This window comes from Delphinapterus leucas, chromosome 1 (genome assembly GCF_059928025.1).
Source record: "Delphinapterus leucas isolate spDelLeu-1000000601 "Yukka" chromosome 1, BTC_Dleu_Yukka2, whole genome shotgun sequence".
In the NCBI taxonomy this organism is placed as follows: Eukaryota; Metazoa; Chordata; class Mammalia; order Artiodactyla; family Monodontidae; genus Delphinapterus; species Delphinapterus leucas.
The window spans coordinates 160,116,635-160,142,168 of NC_143129.1; the positions used below are offsets into that span (position 1 = coordinate 160,116,635).

Consider the following 25,534-nt stretch of genomic DNA (forward strand, 5'->3'; position numbering starts at 1 on the left):
CTAAGGCCATCGCTATTGTCTGTCATTGTAAGTTTCCTTATACTGATTGATTCACTGCCATGTGTACATATTAGAATAGCATAGACATGGTGTAATATCCTTGGAAGATATTCACAATATGTTATTATTGTGTTATTATTATGTTATTACATGAGAAAAGCAAGTTCCAAGTAATAAATGTTATACAACCCCATTTTTATGTAGAATTTGGTCTTTTAGAGCAGGGGTCAACAAAATTTTTGTAAAGCGCCAGATATTTTCGGCTTTGTGGCCCATACATCCCCTGTCACAACTCCTCAAATCTGCCACTGCAGTGCAAAAGCAACCTAGACAATCCAGAAAGGAACAGAAAGTACCTGTTCCAATACAGCTTTGTTTACAGAAACAGACATTCAGCCAGCAAGTCAGTTTGCCGACTCCTGCTTTAGAGTGTTTGAGGACCCAGATCTTCAGCACCTGAGGCTTAGGGAAATAAATGTCACCTTGGGAAAGGAGAAGTTAGAAACAAGAAGCATATCCAGAGATCATTCTAGTAATTTAGTTTTTATTTTTAATAGATTTATTTATTTTTATTTATTTATTTTTGGCTGTGTTGGGTCTTTGTTGCTGCGCGCAGGCTTTCTCTAGTTGCGGCAAGCGGGGGCTACTCTTCGTTGCGGTGCGCGGGCTTCTCATTGCGGTGGCTTCTCCTTGCAGAGCACGGACTATAGGTGTGCAAGCTTCAGTAGTTGTGGCACACAGTCTCAGTAGTTGTGGCGCACGGGTTCTAGAGCGCAGGCTCAGTAGTTGTGGCGCACAGGCTTAGTTGCTCCGCGGCATGTGGGATCTTCCTGGACCAGGGCTCGAACCCATGTCCCCTGCGTTGGCAGTCGGATTCTTAACCACTGCGCCACCAGGGAAGCCCCAGAGATTATTCTAGTTCTGCTGCTCTGTGTGCTCTCGTGGTGAAGACCTGCTTTCGCATGGCGAGCCTTACACCTTTGTCTCTGTCTCTGACACAGGGCCAGAACACTTTCAGCACACTTTCACCAGCAATCATCTTTGAACCAATGTTCCAGAAGTCAGATGATCCAGCAATTCAGGAAGATCCTCAACAGACAGGTTTGTTATACAGACTCTCTTCCTGCCCAAATCTCTGCACTGGGAATGGGAATTCACACTTGCTGACACAGTGTAGATGTCAAGCACAGTGAAATATTTCAGTTCCTTTAATGAAGTGTACTTTCAGTGAGGGGTCAGAAAAGGATGGGCTTTTCAGTTCAATTCCATCTTTTTTTCCCCTACTTCCCTCATCAAGAGTTTACTTGAGGATCTACTTTTCCTGGACCCTCAAAAGAAGAGGGTCCCCTTTTCCAAAAGCTCTTGTTGGCTTTAAAAAGTGAGAGGAGTTGTGAGCTCTTTCTCCTGATGTGACACCTCCGTTCATGAGTGGGCAGGATCCACAAACCAAACTTCAGATGTGTAGATCAGATTGTGTTTGAATGAAAATATGTCTGTGAAGCTTCACTTTCAGTAGTCAGAAAGCGTGTTCACTGATCATATGCCAAGAAAAGGATGTCTAAGCTCTTTTCCAGAAAAGCTGTAGGACACATTTTTTTTACGGTTAGACCCATACTAGGTCTTCACGTTTAGAAAGTGAGGTTGATCGTGAAGCCTGGTGCTTTGACCAGAGGGGTTGTTAAATGAAAAGCAGAAAGCCAGCCTGCCAGCATTGGAGGAATCAGTTGTAACAGACTTCAGCTGTCTTTGGTGTAGCCCATAATGACTGTGTTTTTGTGGCTCATATAAGGCTTGGAATATGTATATATATTTCTATTTCTTTTTCTTGCCAGCTGCCTTGATTGAAAATTTTAATGGTGATGCAGAGTCAGTCAGTGATGTTCCGCCATCCACAAGACATTCAGCATCTTTATCTCTTCCACTTATACTGCAGCCTGGCATCTCCGAGCCACCCCAGCCTCTACTACCAGCCTCAGCACCGTCTGCTCCTCTGCCTGCTCCCTCCCTAGGAACTGGTTCCCAGCAAGCTGCATTTGGCAACCCCCCTGCTCTCTTACAACCTCCAGAAGTGCCTGTTCCCCACAGCACACAGTTTGCTGCTAATCATCAAGAGTTTCTTCCGCACCCCCAGGCACCGCAGCCCATCGTGCCGGGACTTTCTGTTGTCGCTGGGGCTTTGGCGTCAGCAGCGGCAGTGGCGTCAGCCATGGCAGCACCGCCTCAACCACAGAGTACTACTGAGCCCCTGCCGGCCATGGTCCAGACTCTGCCCCTGGATGCCAACTCCGTCCTGACTAGTAATCCCACTATAACCATCACCCCGACTCCCAGCACGGCTCTCCTGCAGCCCAGCCTCGTCATGGGAGAACAGAACTTACAGTGGATACTGAATGGTGCCACCAGCTCACCACACACCCAAGAACAAATTGTAAGTATTATGTGGAAATGGATCCAGTGGGGTGAAGTGTATTTCCATGGGTGACATGTTCAGAGGCTTTTACTTCAAAAAGGAAAATGGCTGTCATATCCACCCTGAAACATGTCATTCTAACACTTAGTCATTTCCCCATAATCAAGTATAAACCCAGGAATGCTGCAGTCAGTACCTGCAGTGGAGGGGTCGGGGCAGAGAAACAGCCTTCAAGTTTACCTGGATATTTCAGCTGTGGTCTAATCCTGTCAGCTAGGACAGGAGAGCCTGAGAACATTTCAGGAAAGCGGGTTTTTATCCAAGGCAGAGTCCAGACTGGGATGGGGGACTGGTGTGACCCCATCAGATGGAAGCAGACAGCAGTAGCCAAGTCAGAGAAGTGATCTGTGCTCCCAGAGCACACCGCAGTGCCATTTTCTACCAAAGTGTTGGTCTTGATGACTAAGGAAATGACTTGGTCGTTCAATTGAATATATTTTGAGGGCCTGCTATTTATCAGATACCACACAGGATACTCTTGGGGATATGGAAAAGTGAAAAAACCACGATCTCTTTTTCATAAAAACCTATATTCTAGTTAAAAAGGCTAAAATGCCTAAAAGAAAGTTAACACTACCAGTAGGTAAAGTGTCAAATAAAAATAATGGTAATAAAAAATAACAATAGCTGTAATTTATTGAGCCCTTACTAATGTGTATAGGCTTACTGTGCTAACTAAGCACTTTTTAAAATCGAGGGTCTAACGTGCCAGTCATTACCTTAGGTACCTTATTTTTAGATTATGGTTTTTTTAGGTTTTATTGAACAGGTAGAACAGAGAATTTCCATACACTTCCTGCTCCCTGCCCCCGCCAGCCTAGTTTTCCCTTTTACTAACATCTTGCATCAGTGTGGTACATTTGTTATAATTGGTGAATTAATATCGATGCATTACTATTAACTAAAGTTCATAGTTTACCTTAGGGTTCACTCTTGGTATAGTATGGTTCTGTGGGTTTTGACAAATGCATGATGTCATATATCTACCATTACAGTATCCAGAATAGCTTCACCACCCTAAAAATCTCCTCTGCTTCACTTCTTCATCCCATCTCCCTCTCCCCCTCTCCCTAAGCAACCACTGATCTTTTTATTGTCTCTATATGTCTGTATCTCTAGATGTCACTCACCATGCTAAGTACTTTTTAATGATTTAATCACCACAGGCCTAGGAAGTAGATAATGGTTTTTACCAGTGCAGAGCTGAGGCCCAGAGAAGTTAATTGACTAGCCCAAGGTCACACAGCTTACAAGTGGCGAAGCACAGACAGACCAATCCCAGAGCCCATGCTCTTGACTGCTACATCGTGCTGCCAGATGAGGGGTTTAGAGACTAAAGGCTTGTTAGTTGGGCATACAGGTCAGGTGAGCCTTGAAGTATGAGTAGGATTTAGATGGATAAAAGGATATACTAAGTGGGAGAAAGTCTGGGTGGATGTATGATGCAATCAAACAAACTGGAAAGGTAGGTTAGAGCTAAATAGTGAGTACTCAAATTCCATAAATGGGGTGGGTGCCAACCACCTCTGCAGGCAGCCTAGTTCCAGTCTCAGGTGGCCAGAGTCACTGGAAGGGTCTTTTCAGCATTATGACCCAATCAATCTGCCTCCATGTATTTGGGTTTTCTGGTTGGTACTGTTGTTTTCATTATTCAAAATTATTTTCAGGGACTTCCCCGGCGGTCCAGTGGTGAAGACTCCGTGCTTCCGCTACAGGGGGCGCGGGTTCAGTCCCTGGTCGGGGAGCTAAGATCCCGCATGCTGTGCGGCGAGGCCAAAAAAAAAAACAAAAGAAAATTATTTTCATTATTTTTATTGTTCATATATTTGCTGATGGCTATGTACAGAAAGTGATCGTACTTTCTCATGATAGTGGTATTTTTTTCTTTTTTCTTCCAGTTTTATTGAGATATAATTGACATACAGCAGTGTATAAGTTTAAGGTGTACAGCACAATGACACAAGTTTTGTGAGCATCCATCATCTCATACAGACACAGAATTAAAGAAATAGAAAAAAATGTGTGCGTGTGATGAGAACTTTTAGGATTTACTCTTCTAACAACTTTCATATTAACCTACAGCAGTGTTAATCATGTTTATCACATTGCTCATTACATCCCTAGTACTTCTTTATCTTATAACTGGAAATTTGGATCTTTCGACTGCCCTCATCCAATTCCCCCTCTCCCCACTCTACCCCTGCCTCTGCTAACCACATATCTGATCTCTTTTTCAATGAATTTGTTTGTTTGTTTTGAAGTATGATTGACCTACCTCTGTTAGTTCCTGCTACATGACATAGTGATATTTCTGTACATTTCAAAATGATCACCATGTTAAGTCTAGTTACGATATGTCACCATCCTAAGATTTACATACTTATTGACTGTATTCCCCGCGCTGTACATTTCCTACCCATGACTCATTTATTTTGCAACTGGGTTTTTGCACTTCTTACTCTCCTTCACCTATTTCCCTCCTCCCCTCTGGCAACCACATGCCTCCATGTAGTTTTTAATCTTCTTTTCCTGGATCTGCCCTGGGGAACTGCATGGAACAGCTCATTCCTTTTCCACCCAATTCATTTTCATGTATTTAAGTATGGGTCTCATTTCTCCATCATTATTTTATAGTGTCCTCTCCTATAACTTAGCCAGAAGCTTTCACGTTCCTCCTAGACTCATCTTAGAGGCACTTTTTTTTCCTTAAAAGGATGAAAGATAAAAGCCCTTCTTAATATAAGACTTGAAGAAAGCAGAAACCCTATAGCCAGTTGAATCGGAAGTGTAATAAAGTGAGGGGTGATTTCTGGGCATGACCCGATAGTCCTACTTGGTAATCATATAAATAGCTAGTGTTTGCTGAATGCTCACGGTGTGCCCCGGGCTCCACACACATCATCTCATTTCATCCTTTTGGGGGCCTTTGGGAGAGTCTTTGGTTGGCGTCCCTGTTTTTACAGATGAGGAAACTGCGACTCTAAGAGGTTAAATTACTTGCCTGACCTCAACAACTAAGTGGCCGAGCTTGGACTTGAATCCATGTGTGACTGAGTCCAGGGCCTACCCTTGAGCACATGCCCCATGCAGCTTACAGCACACTGCCCAGGGCCTTCACAGGAGGTCTTCTGCCTGTGAGAGGGAGTCTTAGCCTGTTCTTAGCATGCAGCTTAGTCCTTGAGGGGAAAAAAGAACTTTCCAGTCTCATGGAAGTATTGGGGGTTGGCAGGGAGTGGAGGGCTTAGAGGGGAAGCTAGCCCTGGGGCTCCGTCTGAGAAGACCATCCACGTGAGAAAAGCAACCTTGGAGGAGCCTTTGGGTGCACAGAACCTACTGGATTAGGCAGCTGGGAGACAGCCAAGGAGTAGGGAGAGGACAAAGCCGGCTACATTTTCAGCACTGAATGTCAAACAGTGCAGTGACCTCATGTCAGAGCACAAACAAAAACATCGCTCAGTACAAAAATCCCTGAACACGGAGGGGTTTCTGTCCTCTTGGATGACCATTACAACTGGGGAGGCTTTAGGCCCTTGGAGATCTGCCATATCTGAGTAGCCATAAATGTGATTTGTTTTTTTTTTTTCCAGCAGCAAGCATCTAAAGTTGAGAAGGTGTACTTTACCACGGCAGTACCAGTAGCCAGTAGCACAGGTATGAGATTCTGTGTTAGCTTTAAAAGGATGGCAACTCTCTGGGCCCCTTGAGGCACAGTTAGTTAATTGTTGCTTTGCCCGGGATTCAGACATTTTTTAAATTAAATTGATCACATTTGTATTATTAGAGTATTTAACATTCTTACAACTATTGAAAGTTACTGGACTTATAGCATAAATACCACATTTAACATTCTTTAACTAGTAACGGTTCTTTCCCTTTCAGATATAGCCTTTAGGGAATTCCCTGGTGGTCCAGTGGTTAGGACTCTGTGCTTCCACTGCAGGGGGCCTGGGATCGATCGCTGGTCGGGGATCTAAGATCCTGCAAGCCACACTGCACGGCCAAAAAAATAAAATAATAAAAAAAACAGATATAGGCTTTAATGTAGCCAGAAAAAAGTCTACATCACAGTTAATGCTAAAGAGAGCAGCTGTTAATTCACTGGACTCTTCTAATTACAGTAATGAAGAAACAGCATCTGGGTCAGAGACTCTTATAGGGCTAAAGGGTCCTTTCTCTCAAACTCTTTGTTTTATAGATTAAGAAACTCAGGCCCTGAAAGATTAAATGAGTCCCCCAAATTCATAAGTGAGTTTGTGGCAAAGCCAAAGCACTAGTTCTTGGGCCTCCTGACTCCCTCCTATTCTGTTCTCTTAGCCCCTTGGTCTCTAGCTCTTTTGAGACACACAGAGCCTGTGTGAATTCAGAGTGTGCATCTGCACAACACACATATGCAAAAGAGAAGGAATGTGCGTGCACACAAGGCTGGCTGTGTGTCTGAGACGGGGCTGCGAAGGTGAGCGCGGGATGTCCTAAAGGAGGTCAGAGCCTCTGGGGCAGGCGGGACTAAATGGCCTGGTACAGTGTGGAATAGCTCTGCACACAGCAGCTGCCCTTGGGCCATCCCTGAGGTATAAACGTGCTGCAAACACTGCCTGGAGACGCTAGGAGAGGAGGGCAGTGAGCTGGGTGCTCAGAAGTAAGAGTAAGTTCTCCAGAAGAGTTTAGGGAGAAAGAAGAGCCCCTGAGCCCAGAGCTATGAAGAACGTGCAGGAAAAGGGAGGCATCCACCGTGGCTGGCGTGGAGGGTGCCTGCGAGAGGGGCCGGAAATGAAGCTGGAAATACAGGGTGCATCTAGATGGTGTGTGGCTTTTCTGTCTTGGAGGGGATGGGGAGTGTCAGAGCCTTCTTACTTGAGGAGGAACGTGGTCCAGTTTAAAGCAGAACCAACCCTGGAGCATGGCACGGCATCCACCCTTTCCGTCGTTCCCGCCTCCGTGGTGCTGAGCTAGTCCTACACCCTCCTGTCCTTCTTGCCCTTGCCCTGCGGCTACTTGAAGAGCAGTCTTTCTCGCCCTCTCGCAGGGAGCGCAGTACAGCAGATTGGCCTCAGCGTCCCTGTGATCATCATCAAGCAAGAGGAGGCCTGTCAGTGTCAGTGTGCGTGCCGGGACTCCGCCAAGGAGCGGGCGGCCGGCAGGAGGAAGGGCTGTCCTTCCCCTCCCGCTCCAGCGCTGAGCGCCCAGCCTCCTGATGAGCCCAGCCTGAAGCTACCACCGCAGACTTTTTCCCCGCCCCCGATCCCCCTGTCGTCCTCCGCCGCCTCCTCTTCCTGTGAGCAAAGCAGACAAGCAGTGACTCCTTCAGACCCTCAGACAGAAACGTTACGTGCCATGGATATGTCAGAGTTTCTGTCCCTCCAGAACCTGGACACGCCGTCTAATCTGATTCCCATTGAAGCACTACTGCAGGAGGAGGAGGAGATGGGCCTGACCAGCAGCTTCTCCAAGTGAAAGGCCCGGCCGGATGTGCTCACCTCCGGGAACAGAGGCCGAACAGGAGGCAGAAGGTGCGATGCCTACCATCGTGGGGTCAGCAGTTTGAAGGAGGAAGAAATCTACTGTTTGAAATCCTCACCTTTCAGACATACTTTCTTTATTCATATCCCAGGAGCATCCATTTTTAAGGAACTGATCTTTGGAGAAAAACAAACAAAAACGGAACAAAACAAAAAAAAAAAGCTAAGTTATAAATGAACTGTTTGGCTGCACTGTATGTCACTTTCGCTTATTGTCATGTGAACTTGGAAATTAAGGTTACCCGTATGCATAAAAATTCTAAATGAAAGGGTGTGGTTTCCATCAATCTGATGCTGCCCATCACTTGCACTGGGGTCTTTGTAGTCCGGGCAGTAGCGTTCAGTGTGTCGGGTGTTGCTGCTCCTGTGTCTTTTGAGTCTGAGGCTGAACCTTGCTTGGAAGGCCAGACCCTCACTCCATCAGAGAGGGAAGTGGCAAAGGCAGGTCAGACAGCCGTGAGCTGCACAGGGATCACGTGAGATGGTTTCATTGTCTGCGCTTGGTGTTGGTGGAGCTCAGGGTGACTATGGCAGGTGTCATCCTGCAGCCCAAAGGGGCAGCTGAAAGCCTGGCCCGAGGCCGTGGGGACGGTCCGCTTCCGCAGGGACCCCAGGCAAGTTGTTGACTGCTCTCTGTCCATGACACATGTGCAGAACAGGCTCTAGTGATGTGATCACAGTCTTTGCCTTCGGGTTCTCTCTTTCTCCGTTGGTTGCCAGGGCTTGCAGATCACAGTGAACTTTTCTCGGGGAACATCCCTGCTTTGTCCTAGAGTGGACATGTGGTTTATGGCCAGTCGCTGGCTGGTGGTCTGCCTTCCTTGAAGGGCATCTTCTTCCTCAGAGCAGAAGAGCTGCATTTTGCCGTTCAGAAGGTGCAGCTTTACAGGAGTTCTGTTCAGGCGGCGTGTCATCGGCAGGCCGGGTGTCCTGGTTCCGGGTTCCAGCCAGGCCTTTGGTTGCCCCTCCCATCTCCGCCTCTCACCCCTCTGGATTTTGCATACAGCCTAGTACAGTGCAAAGAAGGATGTGACTTGCTCAGCTTAGTCATATGATTTCTAAACAAAAAACAAAAAAAGAAAGAAAAAAAACACAAAGCAATGATCTTCTACTCAGGGTAAAACAAAAAAATTCCCCTTCCACCAAAAAGCCTGAAATGTTGCAATAAGTTATCTCATTTGGAATGTTTCATTAAGCTGTATTATAGGAAAAAAATTTTTTTTGATTTGTGTATAGAATTATATCCATCTCTCTGCCTTTGGCTTTGAGTCAGTCATTGCCTCTTAAAATAAAACATAAAATACAATCCACACTAAAATGGAAAGTTTCTCTTAACTGCCTATGTCAGTGTAGTCATGAGTGCTCCCCCCACTCACTGAGCTCAGAAACTAGGCATGGCCCAATGTCCAGACTGGGCCTCTGCCTCCCAAGGGGGAGCGAGGGGCAGGGTGCCACAAACAGGGCTGCCCTTCTGAGTCAACGATGTCGGGCAGAAAGCAGCCGTAACTTGCCTTCCTTTCGCAGTCCCTAAGGTGGAGAGATCTGTCACTCTCCTGTTCTCTGCGCCATTACTCAGGGCCAGCCAAGACAGTATCCAGAGCAGATCATCTACCTGGGAGCCAGAGGCCCTGCCTTTAACAGGATGTTCAGGGGCAGATTTGGAGAAGAGGGCAGTGGTGGTAAATGTTACTGCCATGAGGAGAAATGGGCTTACCTACAAGCAGCTGGTGGTTTCTCATTGCAGGAGTCTAGTCACAAGAATCGGGGTTTTTTTGACCCTCTGCACTCTCCTGTCCAAAAGGCTGGTGGGTTCTGGCGGCCACTGGCCTCAGCAGAAGTTGATAAGGCAGGAGGAACCTTCTATTACCGCAGTGGTTCATCTTCCTGGAAAACCAGCTGCTGAGCATGGGTTGTTCTTGGCCGTCTCCGGGCCTTGCACCCATAGGAAGGTTTGCGGTAGGACCCTGGCTGTTTTCTCCACACCTTCCGAGATAGAGAGCAGCATGTGGGTCCCAAATGACCTCCCCACGTGCCCGTCCTAGGCTCACTTGAGATTCGGTTCCCTGGGAGCTGAGGTGGAAAGCAGGAGCCTAGGGAAGGCCGTCGGAAGTGCCATGGTTGAAATATTGCTTCCCTCCGGCCAGCGCAGGCTGTGCTTGTGTTGGGGGTCCACCCAGGTCAGTGGCTTTTCTGCTCCAAAGATCAGGGGTGATGAAGAAACTGTGTTTGGGCTGACAGATTTTCCTAGTTGAAGTATCTGCCTTTTGAGGGTACTAGAGATTACAAGGGGGACCATCAGATCCAATCAGCTTTTGAAAACATCAAGAATGTGCTTAAAATGCTAGTGAGTGGTTGTGAAGAGTACGTTTACTCCACAGGATAGGCAGTCTCTCCTTTCCTTCTTCTTCTAGCACTCTTCCCCGCCCCTGTCCCTTCTATCAGCCTGGCCCCTAGTGTCAAGGATCTTGGAGAAGAGAGGGCGCTGGCTAAAGTGGAGCCACAAAGAGCCTTCATGGAGAGTGGTTTTCAAACCCACGAATGAACCTAGGGTGAGGCTAGGGAAGGTGTGCAGACTTCAGGTAAAATCACGCCTTTTTTCTTCCCATGGTAACCTTAATCATTTTCACCCTGTAGATTGAGACTTCCAGCTCCCACTAGCATCTCCAGTTATACTGCCCCTTTACAGAATGCTAGTCAGCCTAGGGAATTGTGGAGTTCACGGGCCTGGCAGGTGGCAGGAAACTTTGGCTGGCACCGCCAAACTGCCTTAGTGAATTTGGTCCTTCCCAGGCAGGTGGGTGAGGCATTGAGGGAAAGTGGCCCTGCCTTTCCTGGCAGTATGGCCAACCTCGTGGGGGTATCACTAGTTTGATGACAGGAATTGGTGTCATTCATTGAATTCCACCCCTACCCCTCCGCCCTCGCAGAAGGAGATCATGGTACAAAGTCCAGGAGGGGCTTAAGGTGTGAAGGCTTCTCTGGGCAGAAGCAAGGGACTTCTCTTCACCACCTCTGGGAGAGTCAGTAGATTGGAGAGTTTACTTTCAGGGTCAAGGCAGCGGACTGATGGGGATAATGGGTGGGTGGGTTTTCCTGAGAGACTTTGTATAATGTGCTGAATGTGTCCAGAGGGACAAGTTTGCAGAACCTCATATTGGTATATTAAAGAAATAATAAAAAAGCACTTTACGTTATTTTATCTTTAACCCAATTGCTGCAATTTCTTTCGTGTGTGTGTGTATACACACACACACACACACACACACATATATACTTTCCACAAAGTTTTATTTTTTGCTCAGAAAAAAAGTTAAATTGAGGTGTGAAAAGAAAAGCACTTACCTTGGTGCAATATGTGTAGCTTGATGGTTGTTGTCCCATGTGGCCCTGGCCTGGCTGCGTTTTTCCACTCCATCAGCCCTGTGCCGTGAGGCTGTCCATAGGGAAACACTATTATGCATTCTCAGCAACTGCTCAATCTATGCAAGCCTTCCCTGTGTGCCCAAGGGCGCCCCCTCAGGCTCTCTGAAGAACTGCTGCGGGTCCTGTTTTCTGCTGTTGAGGCCCTTTTTCATCACTTCTTCTTGGTCCCTTGCCATCTTTTCCCCCTTCTTCACCATTACAAAGTGATGCCTGAAAGGAAGAAACTGGTTGTTCCTAGGTAGACGCCTGGCACCTTCTAGACTTTTATATTTGTAATCACGTTCATTGTTCTTAATCCTAAAGACTTCTCCAGAGTCACTGAAACCATTGATTTGTGGAACTGCAACAGTATTGCTAATGAGTTTACAATTTTCCTATACCACCAATCAGAAATATGTTTGGGGAAGGTTGTGGCAGTCGTGGGTGGGGCCGGAGGGGGGGGGGACAACATGAGCCATTTCCATACTGCTCCCCCTACCGCCTCTGTTGGCTCTTTAAGCAAAAGCCTCCAGCCCTCACTGAATCCAGTAAACAAAGCTGTTAATAATCTGCTTTATCAACTTTCTTCCTTTCCCCTCACTCCCCTCTCCTCCTCCCCATTTTATCTTCAATTCTCAGGCTACTAAAGAACTGAGTTTTAAAATATACTTCAGCCAAAGCAGAAAGATTTCCATAGATCCAATATGCAAATGGTTCTGCTGTGACATAGATCCGAAATTGACCATTCCTAAATACTGGGGAGGGGAGAGGCAACAAAACTGAATCATGCATATTTCTGATTGGGAGTCAGTTTAGCCCGTTTCCTCTGGCATAGGTTGGGGGCGAGGCTAGAGGAAGGGTCCCCTGTCTCTTCTCACACCCTTTGGGGAAGCTGATGATCACTGTTTGGGCATTTCTCATTGTTACTCCTGTTCAAGAGAGGGCTTCTCAGTCTGCACTGAGAAATGCAAATTAAACTGGATCTTTATGTCTGTGTGTACATAGTACAAGCTTTTTTACTGGAAGCAAAGTTTAAAACCACACACTGCCCTTTTGGTGGTGTGCCTGCTGGGCCCCAAATTGGGTGATGATGTCGTGTCACTTTATCAGCTCAATGCAGGTTCTACTTTTTCTTACGGGGAAATTTTTCATAAAACCTTTTTTTTTTCCCACCAAAACCCAGGGGTGTTTTCTGCAATATTCTTATTATCCTTATACTGGTGCCAAGTCAGAGAGGCCTCTCTTGCCCTTCCCCCCCCCCCCCCCGTGTCCTCAGGCCTCCCCAGGACGCTCTTTGACTCAACAGTCTACATCCTTTGTTGTGTTTTGGAGAATGTGCGGGTGGGGAGGGGTCAGAGTTCAAGGTAGCTGTTCTCTTTCCCCGTAAACTCCTAGTCCCTGTTTGGGGAAGGTGGTTGGAAACAGGTTTTTGCTGACTCTCTGGCTCAGGTCTTCTGGCCAGGAGAAGCAAGACCCACGAGAGCCTTCTTTTTTTTGACACACACTAGTCATTGGCCAGAGGTCTTGGTTAAATCCCAAATAGTTTTATTTGGATTATGTAAAAGCCTATCAAATTTATTTAAGTGTGAAACATGGGAACAACAGACTTCCACTGAGCGATATGAAAACGTTACAGGTTCAGTACTTCCAAAGGAAGAAACCTCCAAACCCAAAAAAGAATAAATATGAATTTGTATTTTTGAAGAATGTGAAATAATGGTGTTTGCTTAATTGCTCATTTTGTATAAACTTAATATTGTACTTTAAAATATCTGCTAAGAAGTGAAAATTTAACTTTTTGGAATTGAAAAAGCAATATTAAATACTAATGAAATCCTAATTAAATGCTTATTTAAATCTGGTAGTATCTGTGGCATTTCTTCCCAGCCCTACCCATGGTTGACAATGTTCAACCACTTCACCCCTCCCCAGCCATCAGAGTTTTATAGAGAGGGGACAGAAAGGAAAGGTCGGTCACCAGGAGAGTCTGCAGGTTTCCTTTTAATCAAGGCTCTGCTAAAAGTGTTTTGTGGGGCTAGGAGCCCCCAAAGCATGAAATGGACATGTAACACGACCTGGATCCCCCAAAGCAGGCCAAACCACTCTGGCGAGCACTGCTGGTCTGCCCAAATCTGGGTAATCAGACTGGGTATTCGTTGGCTACATTTCAGAGCTCAGCACTGCCTTCAGCCAGGATGAAGTGGGAGTGAACCCAGCTGCTAGCGGAGCTGCCACCCCGGCTGAGAGCCAAGTACCAGCCACTGCCAGTGAAGACTGGCCCCTTTATTGAAAGGGAGTTGTTCACAGTCCAGCTACCAGCCCTGGGGAGGGAGAGAAGTCAGGGCGCCCGGCTCGGGGATGGTCAGGGCTCCATAGCTCCATCGCCGGCATCCTTTGGAAAGCCACCTCTGGCGGAGACAGCTGTCTGGGAGGGTGCTCCAGGTTTGGCTGAGACGTTCTGATTGGAACAGAAGAAAGAAAAAAAGTGAGGCTGGGAGGAAAGGCCTTGGAGTAGGCCCTGCAAGAGATGGCCACTTGGCATCTGGATAGCACTTAACTTTTTCAAAGCCTCTCGCCCAACTGAAAGGCAGTGGGGGATAAAGCGGTGGGGACACTCTTCCACCCTCCAGGGGAAGCCAGAACTTAGCAAGTGCGGCCAGTGGGCAGTCCCCACCTCCCAGGCCCAGCCCGGGGTGGGCACTGACCCCGCCACCAGCCGGCTCCGGGCGCCGGCGGCCCAGCTGCCGCAGCATCTCCTCGCAGGCGGCGATGGTGTCCAGGAGCTGCCGCTGCCGCTGCTCCACCGCATCCAGCAGCTGCTGGGCGCGCTCATCCCGGGGCGGCTGCGGGGGTGGCCTCCCGCCGAGCCCCAGCCCCGCCTTCCCACGGTCCACGCCGGCAGCCTCCCTGCCCGGGAGAGAGCGAGACAGACGGTCAGGGCCGGCGCTTGCGCGGGGTCAGAGCCCCTTTCCCCCCGCCCCAACGGGCCCCCTCTCACCCCCGTGACCAGTCTGAGCCCGGGCCCCATTCCATCTCCGCCTGCGCGGCCCGACCACCGCCCCCCTTTCGGCCGCCCCCCCTCCCCAGCCCTGCGCTAAGGCTCCGCAAAGCTGCGCCCCGCCCCGTCCCCACCGGTCTCCTTCAATCCTCCTGGGGGTCGCGGTCCCTTTAAGTTGCCCAGCACGGTGGTGGGGCGGAGCCTCCCAGACCGGAAGATGACTGGGCGCGTCACTTCCTCCCGGAAGCAGGCCTGGGCGGATGTCGCCGGCGGGTCCGTGCACGGGGCTGAGGGCCGCGGTGGCTGCCAGCATAGGGTTGAGCGAGGGGCCGGCGGGCTCCGCCCGGAGCGGACGCCTTCTCCGTCCGCCGAGCCCCGCTCCGGCGGCGCCGGGGGCCCGGCTGTTCCGGCTCCCGGGGAGCGGGGCCGTGCGGGCCGCAAACCCGGAGCGCGCCGGCTGGACTGAGGCGCTGCGGGCCGCCGTGGCCGAGCTGCGCGCCGGCGCCGTGGTGGCCGTCCCCACCGATACGCTGTACGGCCTGGCCTGCTCGGCGAGCTGCTCGGAGGCACTGGGCGTCGTGTACCGCGTCAAGGGCCGCAGCGAGACCAAGCCGCTGGCCGTGTGCCTGGGCCGCGTGGCCGACGTCTACAGGTGAGGACGCCCCGACCCGGCCCTGTTGGGGGCGGCACCGCGGGAGGGGTTTCCGGTGACAGGCTTGGGAGACTGAGGCGCGGAGAGCGGGAGGGGCTTGTCCAGGCTCACCCGGGAATCCGGAACTGGAAACGTGTATGGAGCGCTTAGCGTCTGCCAGGCCTTGAACGAGATCGGGGGCGCAGCGATGAACGAGGCAGGCGGGGTCCCTATTCTTCTGGCGTTTTTGTGATAATGGGCGGGGGGGGGGACGCCCACGGTTTAAGAAAAAAGGGGGACCACGGTAGCTTAAGTTAGTAGGGAGTGCTTTGAAGAAAGTAAAACGTGGAGCGTGAAAGCGGTGCAGCTGTTGTAGCCTGCGGGTCCAAGCCTGGGGCGGTCCTCTGGAGCCCTGCTTTCTGCTCAAGCTCTTGGGGGTGAACAGGGAAGACAGGCGGATCCCATTGTAGTCCCTCGGGTCACCTTTCCTAAATCTGCCTAGAGTCTGGAATAGGACCAGCGGTGCCTTTCATTTGGTTGGATTTGTGTCCCCTCTGTTTCCCAGGTACTGCCGTGTGAGAGTACCTGAGGGGCTCCTGAACGACCTGCTGCCAGGACCAGTGACCCTGGTGATGGAACGCTCGGAGGAGCTCAACAAGGACCTGAACCCCTTCACTCCTGTGAGTCAGATTTTCTCTTGTGTCCCCAGACTTCCGCCGTTTGGCTTTCGCTAGGATCCAGGCCAGAGCCATCTCCCACCCCTTCAACCTTCCTGATGATCCCCTTTCTCTTTGCCTCATAGCTTGTAGGCATCCGGATTCCTGACCACGCCTTCATGCAGGACTTGGCCCAGGTGTTTGGGGGACCGCTTGCTCTCACCAGCGCCAACCTCAGCTCCCAGACCAGCTCTCTGAATGTTGAGGTGAGTTACCCAGTCCTCCCCCCGGAAATGTCACCAGGCCACAGTTTCCTCTGAACCAGAGGGACTGATGGTTCACTGGAATTGCCTGGCAGGGGAGCTGCCCTTTTGGTCTGATGGTGGGAAGTCTGCCTAGGTGGCCGGGGTGGGGGAATACAGAATGATCTTGGAAAAGGTTTATTTTAAAGTTTGAGAGGCGAGGGGGAGAATTGGTGTTGTTTTCCTACTGTCTTTTTAACAGTAAGAGACATCATAAGTACATGTTTTTCTCATTCTGTTGGGATAGCAGTCGTTGGAGAATACAGTTGGGTGATAAGCCTTCACAACTTCCTGTAAAGAAAGTTAAGACTCTGAAAAGTTAAATCACTTATCCCAGGGACTCCTGGTCCTGTTCTCTTACCTCTGTCACAAGCCAGGTCAAAGAAGGGATCACCCACGGGAATTCCCTGGCCATCCAGTGGTTAGGATTCCGCGCTTTCATTGCCGAGGGCCCAGGTTCAATCCCTAGTCGGGGAACTAAGATCCTGGAAGCCGCACAGTGTGGCCAAAAAAAAAAAAAAAAAGACAGAAAGGATCGTCCTAATCCTGTCTTGGCTGAGTAGCTTAGAATGAATGAGGACACAAAGAAATTTGACTGAGCATACTTTTTTTCTCCTTACTGGTCTTAAATGCAGAACATAGCAAAGTGATTTTACTTTCATAGTAAAGTGTTTCCATGCCCAGACGTAGAGAGTGGGTTCAGGGGCTTTGGAAAGTGAGATCCCAGCACCCGTTCTTATTCTCAGGCTTTACTTGATCCTGGTGGCTATATCCTAGGCATTGGTGATGGGGATTCTTACCTTTTTGGCAAGCAGCTTACCTATCCAGCACAGTAACTGGTATTTATGATCCCCCATCCCAAATTCCCAGGCCTAACTGCCACTGCAGTGCCTTCATGTGGGGTGAGGGTGGAGAGTGGTGCTCTGGCTCAGTTAACAATTCAGTCCACAGTTCTGAAGGGGAACTCCTTTCCATAGCCCAAGGATTGAGTGCCAATGGCGTGCAGTTGCAGAGTCCCCCCCATTTCTCCTGCCCTGATCCAGAGTTTAAATGAGGTTCCTTACCCTGCTTAGAGGAAGATGCCTGCTGTTTTAGAGCTGTGTGATCTCTGTCTTAGGTGCCCTGTGTGCGGTATGACATTGCAGATGCCAGAGGTGGTGTCCATGCTCTTCCTCTCCCTCTTCTCAGGAATTTCAGGACCTCTGGCCTCGCTTGTCCTTGGTCATTGATGGGGGACCAATTGGGGACGACCAGAGCCCCGAGTGTCGACTAGGCTCAACTGTGGTTGACTTGTCTGTGCCTGGAGAGTTTGGCATCATTCGTCCGGGTTGGTGAGTCTCTTTGCTGTGGCACAGGGATAGGATTTGAGGGAGGTTGGGAGATGCAAACAATAAAAGGTGGTCACTCCTATCTTGCCCTGAGGGGAGCGGGCAGGTTTGGAGATGTGGTGGGTGGAGTGGAACTCAGTTTGCTGGTGTTTGCTGGCTTTTTCAGGATTCAAAAGGATTCATCAAGGGTTTGATGAACAGAGCATAGTATGATCGAAGAGTTTAGAGGTCCCTGATCTCCAGAATCTGGTGGGCTCGGGGCTTTGAGAAGTCAAACCCTAACTGTCCTCCATTTCCTCCCCAGTGCCCTAGAAAGTACTTCGGCCATCCTCCAGAAGTATGGGCTGCTCCCCTTACGTGGATCCTGCTTGTGAAACTCCGGAGGAGGGAGGGCCCAAGGTCTGGTGCTGGACACTATGTGTCCGACTGCTGGTGGTTGGCGAGGCCTCATTGGCAGAGGCCGCTGGGGCTACAGTGTTACTAGTCTGACCTTTTAAGGCAAAGTTTCTTTCTGAACGCTACAGACCAGGCCTCAGAAGCTGCTGGTTAAGCCTCACACCTGGTTGGGGAGGTTATATTTATTTATAATTTCATATATGAGCCAAAAGCTGAATAGAGGTTTTAAGAGTATTCCGAGGATGGCCTTTTTCTGATAAGTTGTTTCTTTTTTTGATCTTTGAAAAATAAATAACAGATTTGGAATCTAGTGAGAGCTTCTCTGGTGGGTAGTGGCACTTAAGGTCCAAATCAACTAACACATTGGTTGGTGCTTTTCAAAAGTCTCAAGTGACCAAGTGCATGAGTTTTATGCTTCTGAAGCTGGAACCAGTTTAGGATAAAAATAAAAACTGTAGAGCCATCGACCAAACACTGCTTCCTCTGAACCAGGGGGCTGGTTCTTTGCTGTAATTGCCTGGCGGAGAGTCACCATTTTGGTCTAATGGTGGGAAGTAAGCTCAGCTGGCACAGGGGTTGGGGGTGGGGTCCAAATTAAGGAATATTGGAAAATAAATCTCTACTGTCCTGTCCAGCCACTTTTTTCTTATTTATTCGTAATATAAATTATAATGAATTATACCTACAACACCTTTATGTAAATGCAGTGTCTACTCGGCAGCCTTTATCTTTATTCATATGTGTACAAGTGTTAAAAACATACTCACTGTTGGGCATTTGAATTTTGTTTTTTCTTTAATAGAAAAAGTGCTGTTAAACATCTTTGTGAATGTTTTATTTTCCTTCTTTTGAATTATTTCCTTGGGGTAGGATTACTGGGTCCAAGTGTATGGCCATTTTCTTGGCTCTTGATAGAGGTTAGCCTTCAAAAGAACTGAATCAAGTTGCATTGCCATCAGCAGTGTGTGAGAATTACTGCCCCTGCCCCCCGGGTCTGGCCATACTTTTACCATTTTTAAAAATATGCATGTGTGAACTGAAGCCTCAGTGTCACTCCCTTGTAAATTATTCCAGGTCATCATCTAGCCCTTTTCACCTGTCCCTGCCTGCCTTGGTTTCCCCAACTGAGTCACAGCAAGGGGACCAGGCCTGCCCCATCCGTTGGTGGGATTTAGTACCTGTTAACCTAACTAGAGCTGGGAGTCCTTGTGACCAGTAGGGCTCACTTCCTCCCCTCTCCCCTCACACCCCAGTTCTCAGAACTAGGATTCAGTCTGAGCCCATAAACTTCTCAATACTGTCGTTTCCAATGCACATATTTTCAAGTAGATCCTAAGAATTTTGCCAAGAGGGTGTCCCGAGGCCTGCTTTGAGGGTCCCTGCAATTAGCATATTTGTTTATTTGTAAATAAGCGCTGGTTTGTTAAATATTCCCTCTAGAAATCTTGTTGAAACTAATTTCTTAAGCAAACTCGACTCTTCGTTGTGCTAACACTGTAGCCAGCCCATCCCATATGTCAATTTGTCACAGAATCTGAGGAGTTAAGAGTTTGTGGTCCTGAAGGGATCAAAAGGAAAGCTGATTTGAGAATAGGAACAACAAGTCATTTTTAATACAAATCACAGTCGCACTGAAAATGGCTCTAGTGAGTGGGCCTCATTCAGTTCAGGCAGCTAAAGGGAGGGGGGGTGTCCTAGTCCTCCCCCTGGAGCTAAATGTTTACCTAGGAAAACGGAGGCTCTGGAGCGCAGAGGTATTTTCTTCGAGGAAAAAGAACTGAACTCCCAGCACTGGGCAAAACAGCAAAAAGGAAAAACTTATAGCTGTGCTTAGGCACTAGCTACAAGGCCACACCAAATTAGGAAAGCAGGCTCCTGTAAGCTTCGGAAGACGAGCCATTCCTGGTCAAGTTTTCCCCCAGCACCTGGCACGCGGTAAGGTGCTCGCAGAGTATGTGTTGAATGAATGTGTGAATGCTCAGGATTATTTCCTGATAATTGGGTTCGGGAATCTACTGGGAAGAGCTTAAACTGAGAATGTTCCCTTTTAGAAAGTCTTAAATGTGGTTCCCTAACTTGGGGAAGACAGATGACGTGGGAAGGAGGCCTGGAGAGGACGCAGGTTGGCAGAGAGCAGGGTGCATGCTAGCCCAGAGCCCTGACACCCTTCTAAGACCAGTGACTTGGCGACTCCAGAACACGAACCAGCTGAGTTCCAAGCTAGAAGGGATTGTCTTCAAGTGTTCTGACTGAGGATGTGGAGCTGCCTTGGGCTAAGCCCAGCCACCGGCCAGCCCCTGGGGTTCCCTCTCTGGAACACCACCTAGTTTCCTATCCCTGCAGGGCACTCTGGCACCCACCTGCCTCAGAAGCACTCAGCCGCTGACTTGGGAGCGAGCGCCCACAACCTCAGCCGAGCCCCACGTGGTGACATCTTCCAGTGAGGCTGGGACGTCAGCACCTCCCGCCCCTGCCTGCAGGCCCCTCACATCAGCCACTGCTCCTTCTCTTTGATGAAGTGCTCCGCCCAGCGGCGCGTCAGCTCTAGGTACAGGCTGGGCTGGTGAGGCAGGTAGTCCAGATACAGCCGAGTCGGCGTCTTCTTGGGAATGGCCTTCTCAATCTGGGTGCCCTCGTGCCACTCGTTGAAGGAGGTGATGGAGACGATCTCGGGCCTCACGGTCAGGGCTGCCTGCAGGGCCGTCTCATAGTACTTGCCGTTGACCCTGTTCCGCGTACTGTGGTTGTTCCAGGGCCGGATGCTGGTGTCAATGTAGCCAGGCCCCACGCTGGGAATGAACATGAGGTTGTTGGCATCGCAAAAGTTCTTCACAGCTTTCCAGTTCTGATGGGAGGAGCCGAAGGAGAAACCATTGGAGGCAAAGTAGGTGTACATGCCATCAAATCCGGCGGCCAGGATGTCATGGGTGTGGCCCTCCTCCACCAGCAGCGCTATGAAGACCCCATCGTAGGGGGTGTTGCGGATTGAGTGGGGCCCGTTCGGTGTCAGGAGGTGGGCCCAGGCCTCAGGGGATGTCAGGTAGGAGTCATAGATATAAAAGAGTGGGAGGCTCTTACCCATGCTGTTCTTATAGCGGTAAAATGCACCATGGGAGCCATACCTGAGGAGCAGGAGGAAGAAAAGGCTGAGCCAGTAGCCTAAGAGCAAAGAAGCCAGCACAGCCGGGGGGCTGGCCATGAGTGAAATCTTTCCTGATGTCCAAGCACGATTTTGAATCCAGTTGGACTCCACAGTTGGACTCATCATGCCTCTAAGCAAGAACCCAGTTCCCTCCCACCCTCCCCCGAGCCTTGTCATTCCTCTATTTTAGCCTCACTTCCCTGCCCCAGGCCGAGCCACCACCATCTTCTATCTGGACTGTACCGACAGCCACCTAACTGGTCTCCAGGCTCCCACTTCCACCTCCCTATAACCCAGTCTCTTTTTAAAGCGTAAATCAGATCTGACTGCTCCTTACTGAGATCAGCAAGGCCCCACCTACTTGATCTGGCCCTGCCCACCTGCTATTCCTGCCATTCCTGCTATTACCCCATCTATCGCTTCACTCAGGCTACACTGGCTGCCGTCAAGCTTGTCCCATCAGACGGCCTTTGGATCTGACAGCCCTCTGCCTGGAGTTTTCTGCCTGCCCCAGATCTCTGCAGAGCTGACTCTTCCTTTAGGTGCTGGCTTACATGTCACCTCAGAGAAGCTCACTGGACCACCCATTCTAAAGTTGTTTCTTGGGCACACTCTTAACACCCTGCTTTATTCTGTTATTACTTCTTCATAGTATGGATCGCCATTTGATCTGTCATCTATAACCGCTATCTGCTCACTGCACACCCGCCCGAGGATGTAAACTTTGGTAGCCCTACCCACTGCTGTACAACTGGGACGTAGGACAGTGCCTCGACACCTGAAGGCACTCAATAAATATTTTTTGAATGAATGATATATGCAAGCCATTTGCAAGCCACTTTCCACATATATTAGCTCATGTTAACTCTCACAAGACTCAAAGGTTAAGAGGACTGCCTCTGATCACAGAATGGAGGCTGCAGAACCAGAATTCAAACCCAGGTTGCTGTCTCCAAGCCCAGTACTCTTTTACTCTTTTTAGATGCTGGGGACACGGGCATTCTGCCCTTTTGTCTCTTGACCTGCGCCTTCTAGCCCTACCCCCATTTAGATCCCCACCAAAATCCAGGTCCCAGAGCAGCCTTACGTGTCAATGATATACTTGATGTTGTCATGCAGAGTGATGTCATCTCGGCCCTTGTAGGGTTGGATGTGGAAGGCCACCTGCCACAAACAGGAGATATTGGTCAGGTGAGTATCTGTCCAGAGGCCACAACCCATAAGGCTCATGCTTCAACTATGGGTTGGAGAAGAGGCTGAGTTCAGAAGAGGCCTGGCAGTCACGGGCACAGTGTAAATAAAAGCAACCACTGCCCTCAGGGCCCGAAAAACAGGGGTGAGTTTTCCCACCTCCCACAGCAGGGCCTCTGGGAATCATTCTGATGGGCTGTTGCAGGCTGGCCAATAGGTTTCAACTTATGTGCCAGCTCCCAGTGGTTGGCACTAGCTGCCTGAAACTATGGGAAGACGTGTCCATAGGAAAACGTGCCATGATCTGTTTAATGTGCCAGTGATGGGCTCAGGAACAGCAGTGGGGCTCGTTTTCATCGTTTTTCTTCTTTTGCCACACACAGGTAAGGGCAGTGACTTACTTGATTGGTAAAAGTAACTGGCCAGCTCCATCCTTCCTCTTGAAAGAGAGCCTGCCTGATGAGAGCACGTGTTGTGCTTTACTCCTTGAGGCCCAGCACTGCCTCCCACTAGGGAGTTGAGGCTGGAGTTCAGTCTGTGGGCCTATTTGGCCCTTGCCTGCCCTCTCTCCAGGATCAGGGTCTCCAACCTAACCTCTATCACCATGATATTAATTTAGTCTGCCATTTATCCTATATTTTTCCCAAAAATTTTTTTCAGAACTCAAAAAATAAGAGTGACATAGGCACCTAGAGAAATGGTACAGATGAACCGGTTTGCAGGGCAGAAATAGAGACACAGATGTAGAGAACAAACGTATGGACACCAAGGGGGGAAAGTGGCGGGGTGGTGGTGGTGGGATGAATTGGGAGATTGGGATTGACATATATACACTAATATGTATCAAATAGATAACTGGGCTTCCCTGGTGGCGCAGTGGTTGAGAGTCCGCCTGCCGATGCAGGGGACACGGGTTCGTGCCCCGGTCCGGGAAGATCCCCACATGCCGTGGAGCGGCTGGGCCCGTGAGCCATGGCCGCTGAGCCTGCGCGTCTGGAGCCTGTGCTCCGCAACGGGAGAGGCCACAACAGTGAGAGGCCCGCGTACCACAAAAAAAAAAGATAACTAAGAAGAACCTGCTCTATAAAAAATAAAATAAAATTCAAAAAAAGAAGTGACATAGGCATTATTTATTAGACCCCTACCCCCAACACCACACTTGCTACGTATTTGCATACCTGGGCTAACGCCAAGAACTTTGGTAGAGGCAGTATCCCTGTGGGCAGAGGAGGGGACATCTCCAGAATCGGCCAGAGAGCATTTGACATCTTCTTGGAGACTCACCTGGATGTTGTACTGATGGGCAGTGTCCAGAATGGTGGGCACCAGGTCATCTGAGGGTTCCCCATTATCATCAGCCATGCCAGGTGGGTACCAGGACAGGACCAGGACGCCTGAGACACAACACAGAGGCTACTTCAGAGACACACAGTACCCCACAACAGAGAATTCCTTCCTCACAAACCATCTCCAACTGCAGGATGGTTTCTGAATGAAACCTTGAGGGAGGCTCCTGCCAGGTTCTCTTCTTGCAGATCAGATCCCTGAGCTGTGAGTCCTGGAGCTGTCCAGGCCCGCGGTGCTGAAGCTCAGTGACTGCAGGAACCCTAATGTGCCAGGCCAGGAAGGAGCCGGGAGCCTCGGCAGCCTCTGGCCTGCATTAGCAAGTAGTTAAACAAAGGGAAACGGGTGGACAATGACACACCCACCTGGAAGGCACAGTCCTGTCTCTGGGGGAGAGGAGCACCTCTGAGGTCCCTCAGGGAGAGGAGCCCTGAGCAGAGGTCATTTTACCCTTCCCGTGGGAAATAACATTTGTCTCAACTGTCTGCCCCTCTAGATGGTAGAATCTTGAGGGATGGCCTCTGTGCTATTTATCTGTGAATACTTCCCACCACTGTCTCTGGCATTCGATTTTCCCACCACACATTAACCATTTCCAGAGAAATTGAAATGTACTGTAAAATCCAGCAGAATTCAGTGACAAAATCTGAAATAAGTCAGCCTCCCCACCCCAGCCTGCCTACAGGGGGGCTTCTTTTCAAGCAGAGTACTTGAAAAGCTCCCAGGCCCCTTACAGCAAATAGAGCAGGGTCCATCATACAACGTGGGCAAACTTTCCTTTCTGCAAACAGCAAACTCAGGAAAGGCTGCTGCCCTACCCTGTGCCTAGTGTGAAAGCAGAGGCCATCCCAGGCACTACTGCTCTGAACCCCAGACTCCTGCGGGGCCAGGGCACCCAGGCCTCACTTAACCCAAACCAAGAAGCCCAATAGACTGCCCTCCTCTCCTCGCTCTCCCTACCTGGGACAGCCCTGGTGCAAACGCCTTCCACTGGCCCTCCCAGCAGCTCTGCTCTAGGAAAGGGCCCTGGAATGGTAGGGGGTCAGAAGGCAGAGGTGGAGGAGTCTGAAAACTAGGAGATGGGGGCGGGGTCTCCTGGTGAGCACGGGATGAGAGTTCTAGAAGAGAAGAGGTAGAAGCCAGGCTGAGTGGGACCAACGGCCCCGTGATAGGAGCAGTGGAAGTTGGGGTGTGGGAACGAAGAAAGGCGAGGCTGGGGGCCCAGCGACGGGGGAGGGGGAGCTCACCGATGGCGGCTTCCTTCAGCTGGGTCATGTGCTCCCGCAGCACGTCGGGGTCCCGGGAGCTGTAGGGCCCCAGCTCCGGGTAGAAGCTGGAGCCCAAGTCTTCGGGGGGGCTGTGGCGGCCGCGGGGGTAGCTGGCCGAGATCTTGGGGTCCCAGTGCGGCACCATGACGTGGTCCCAGTGAATGTAGTGGCCCTCGCGCCGCGGGCTCCCGTACCACGAGTAGTAGAAGGCGTGCAGGTCCGAGTAGACGCGCAGACTCTGCCCGGGGGCGGGCTCGGCCTCCGCTGGGGCTGGGCCCGGGGAGCTGCCCGGGCCCGCGGTGCGGGGCGGAGGCGGCGGCGGCGGCGGCGCGGCGGGGGCGGCCGGGGCCCGGGCGGCCGGCGCGGGGCCCCCTTCGGGGCGTCGCTCAAAGGGCGCCAGCTCCAGGCCGGGGCCCAGCGCCGGGAGTCCGTCCGGAGCCTTGAGCGTGCGCAGGCCCATGAGAGTGCCGAAAGCGAAGAGCAGCACCAAGAACAGCGCGATGCAGGCGCGGCGCCGCCGCCGGGCCATGGCGGCCCCCGCGCTCTCCGCGTCCCGCCCGGCTACCTCCCGGCGCGCCGCGCCATGGCTGCCCGCCCGGCTCCCGCGCGTCGCGCAGCCCGCGCGCGTCCCAGGGAGACGGCGACTCCGAGCGCCGAGCGCGGCGTGGGCGGCTCCCTGCCTCTCCCCCGCAGTGCGGGCGGGCCCGGCACACAGAGAGTGCAGGCGGCGCAGACCAACTGGTCGCGAGCCGCGGGGGGAGTGGACGGGGAGAGCTACGAGATCCCGGGCCAAAGGAGCAGGGGCCAAAGTCAAGGCGCGTGGCTCGCGGAGGATCTGTCGCCTTTCAGCCTGGGGCAGCGGCGAAGGAGCCCGCTGGGGGAAAGGGAAT

General features: G+C 50.6%; 4 protein-coding genes across 6 annotated transcripts in view; 2 read left to right on the plus strand and 2 right to left on the minus strand.

Moving 5' to 3' along the window:
• MTF1 (metal regulatory transcription factor 1) overlaps positions 1 to 13,267 on the plus strand; it is a 43,051-nt gene extending 29,784 nt beyond the window's left edge. The window contains exons 8-11 of one of the 3 annotated variants that reach the window (XM_022575283.3): positions 1,002 to 1,101; positions 1,833 to 2,428; positions 6,058 to 6,121; positions 7,494 to 13,267. In XM_022575283.3, coding sequence (XP_022430991.2) covers positions 1,002 to 1,101; positions 1,833 to 2,428; positions 6,058 to 6,121; positions 7,494 to 7,921 — 1,188 coding nt within the window. In that variant the 3' untranslated portion in view covers positions 7,922 to 13,267. The other 2 variants (XM_022575285.3, XM_089895756.1) reach the window with 2 other exon arrangements.
• Positions 13,268 to 13,362: 95 nt separating this feature from the next.
• Positions 13,363 to 14,971, minus strand: C1H1orf122 (chromosome 1 C1orf122 homolog). The gene is made up of 3 exons (XM_089895793.1): positions 14,598 to 14,971; positions 14,094 to 14,295; positions 13,363 to 13,846 (listed from the first exon to the last, which is right to left on the minus strand). The coding sequence occupies exons 2-3, from the start codon at positions 14,139 to 14,141 to the stop codon at positions 13,751 to 13,753; spliced, it is 144 nt and encodes a 47-aa protein (XP_089751919.1). The 5' UTR covers positions 14,142 to 14,295; positions 14,598 to 14,971; the 3' UTR covers positions 13,363 to 13,750.
• Positions 14,613 to 17,785, plus strand: YRDC (yrdC N6-threonylcarbamoyltransferase domain containing). The gene is made up of 5 exons (XM_022575289.2): positions 14,613 to 15,038; positions 15,583 to 15,697; positions 15,820 to 15,939; positions 17,164 to 17,306; positions 17,608 to 17,785. Exons 1-5 carry the CDS (start codon positions 14,647 to 14,649, stop codon positions 17,675 to 17,677), a joined length of 840 nt encoding a protein of 279 aa, XP_022430997.1. The 5' UTR covers positions 14,613 to 14,646; the 3' UTR covers positions 17,678 to 17,785.
• A 501-nt stretch (positions 17,786 to 18,286) lies between these two features.
• MANEAL (mannosidase endo-alpha like) lies at positions 18,287 to 25,313 on the minus strand. Its single transcript, XM_022575286.3, has 4 exons — positions 24,624 to 25,313; positions 23,317 to 23,426; positions 21,929 to 22,005; positions 18,287 to 20,821 (listed from the first exon to the last, which is right to left on the minus strand). Exons 1-4 carry the CDS (start codon positions 25,171 to 25,173, stop codon positions 20,185 to 20,187), a joined length of 1,374 nt encoding a protein of 457 aa, XP_022430994.1. The 5' UTR covers positions 25,174 to 25,313; the 3' UTR covers positions 18,287 to 20,184.
• Positions 25,314 to 25,534: the final 221 nt, after the last annotated feature.

What these genes read in the sequence shown, in the direction of transcription:
- YRDC (XM_022575289.2), top strand. Translation starts at nt 14,647, where the DNA reads ATGTCGCCGGCGGGTCCGTGCACGGGGCTGAGGGCCGCGGTGGCTGCC. An exon ending in CGCGTGGCCGACGTCTACAG is followed by an intron (nt 15,039 to 15,582) that starts GTGAGGACGCCC and finishes TCTGTTTCCCAG; the next exon opens with GTACTGCCGTGTGAGAGTAC. An exon ending in CCAGCTCTCTGAATGTTGAG is followed by an intron (nt 15,940 to 17,163) that starts GTGAGTTACCCA and finishes CCCTCTTCTCAG; the next exon opens with GAATTTCAGGACCTCTGGCC.
- C1H1orf122 (XM_089895793.1), bottom strand. Translation starts at nt 14,141, where the DNA reads ATGCTGCGGCAGCTGGGCCGCCGGCGCCCGGAGCCGGCTGGTGGCGGG. An exon ending in CGGAGCCGGCTGGTGGCGGG is followed by an intron (nt 13,847 to 14,093) that starts GTCAGTGCCCAC and finishes TGTTCCAATCAG; the next exon opens with AACGTCTCAGCCAAACCTGG.
- MANEAL (XM_022575286.3), bottom strand. Translation starts at nt 25,173, where the DNA reads ATGGCCCGGCGGCGGCGCCGCGCCTGCATCGCGCTGTTCTTGGTGCTG. An exon ending in GCTGAAGGAAGCCGCCATCG is followed by an intron (nt 23,427 to 24,623) that starts GTGAGCTCCCCC and finishes GTTGTGTCTCAG; the next exon opens with GCGTCCTGGTCCTGTCCTGG. An exon ending in CCCATCAGTACAACATCCAG is followed by an intron (nt 22,006 to 23,316) that starts GTGAGTCTCCAA and finishes TGTTTGTGGCAG; the next exon opens with GTGGCCTTCCACATCCAACC.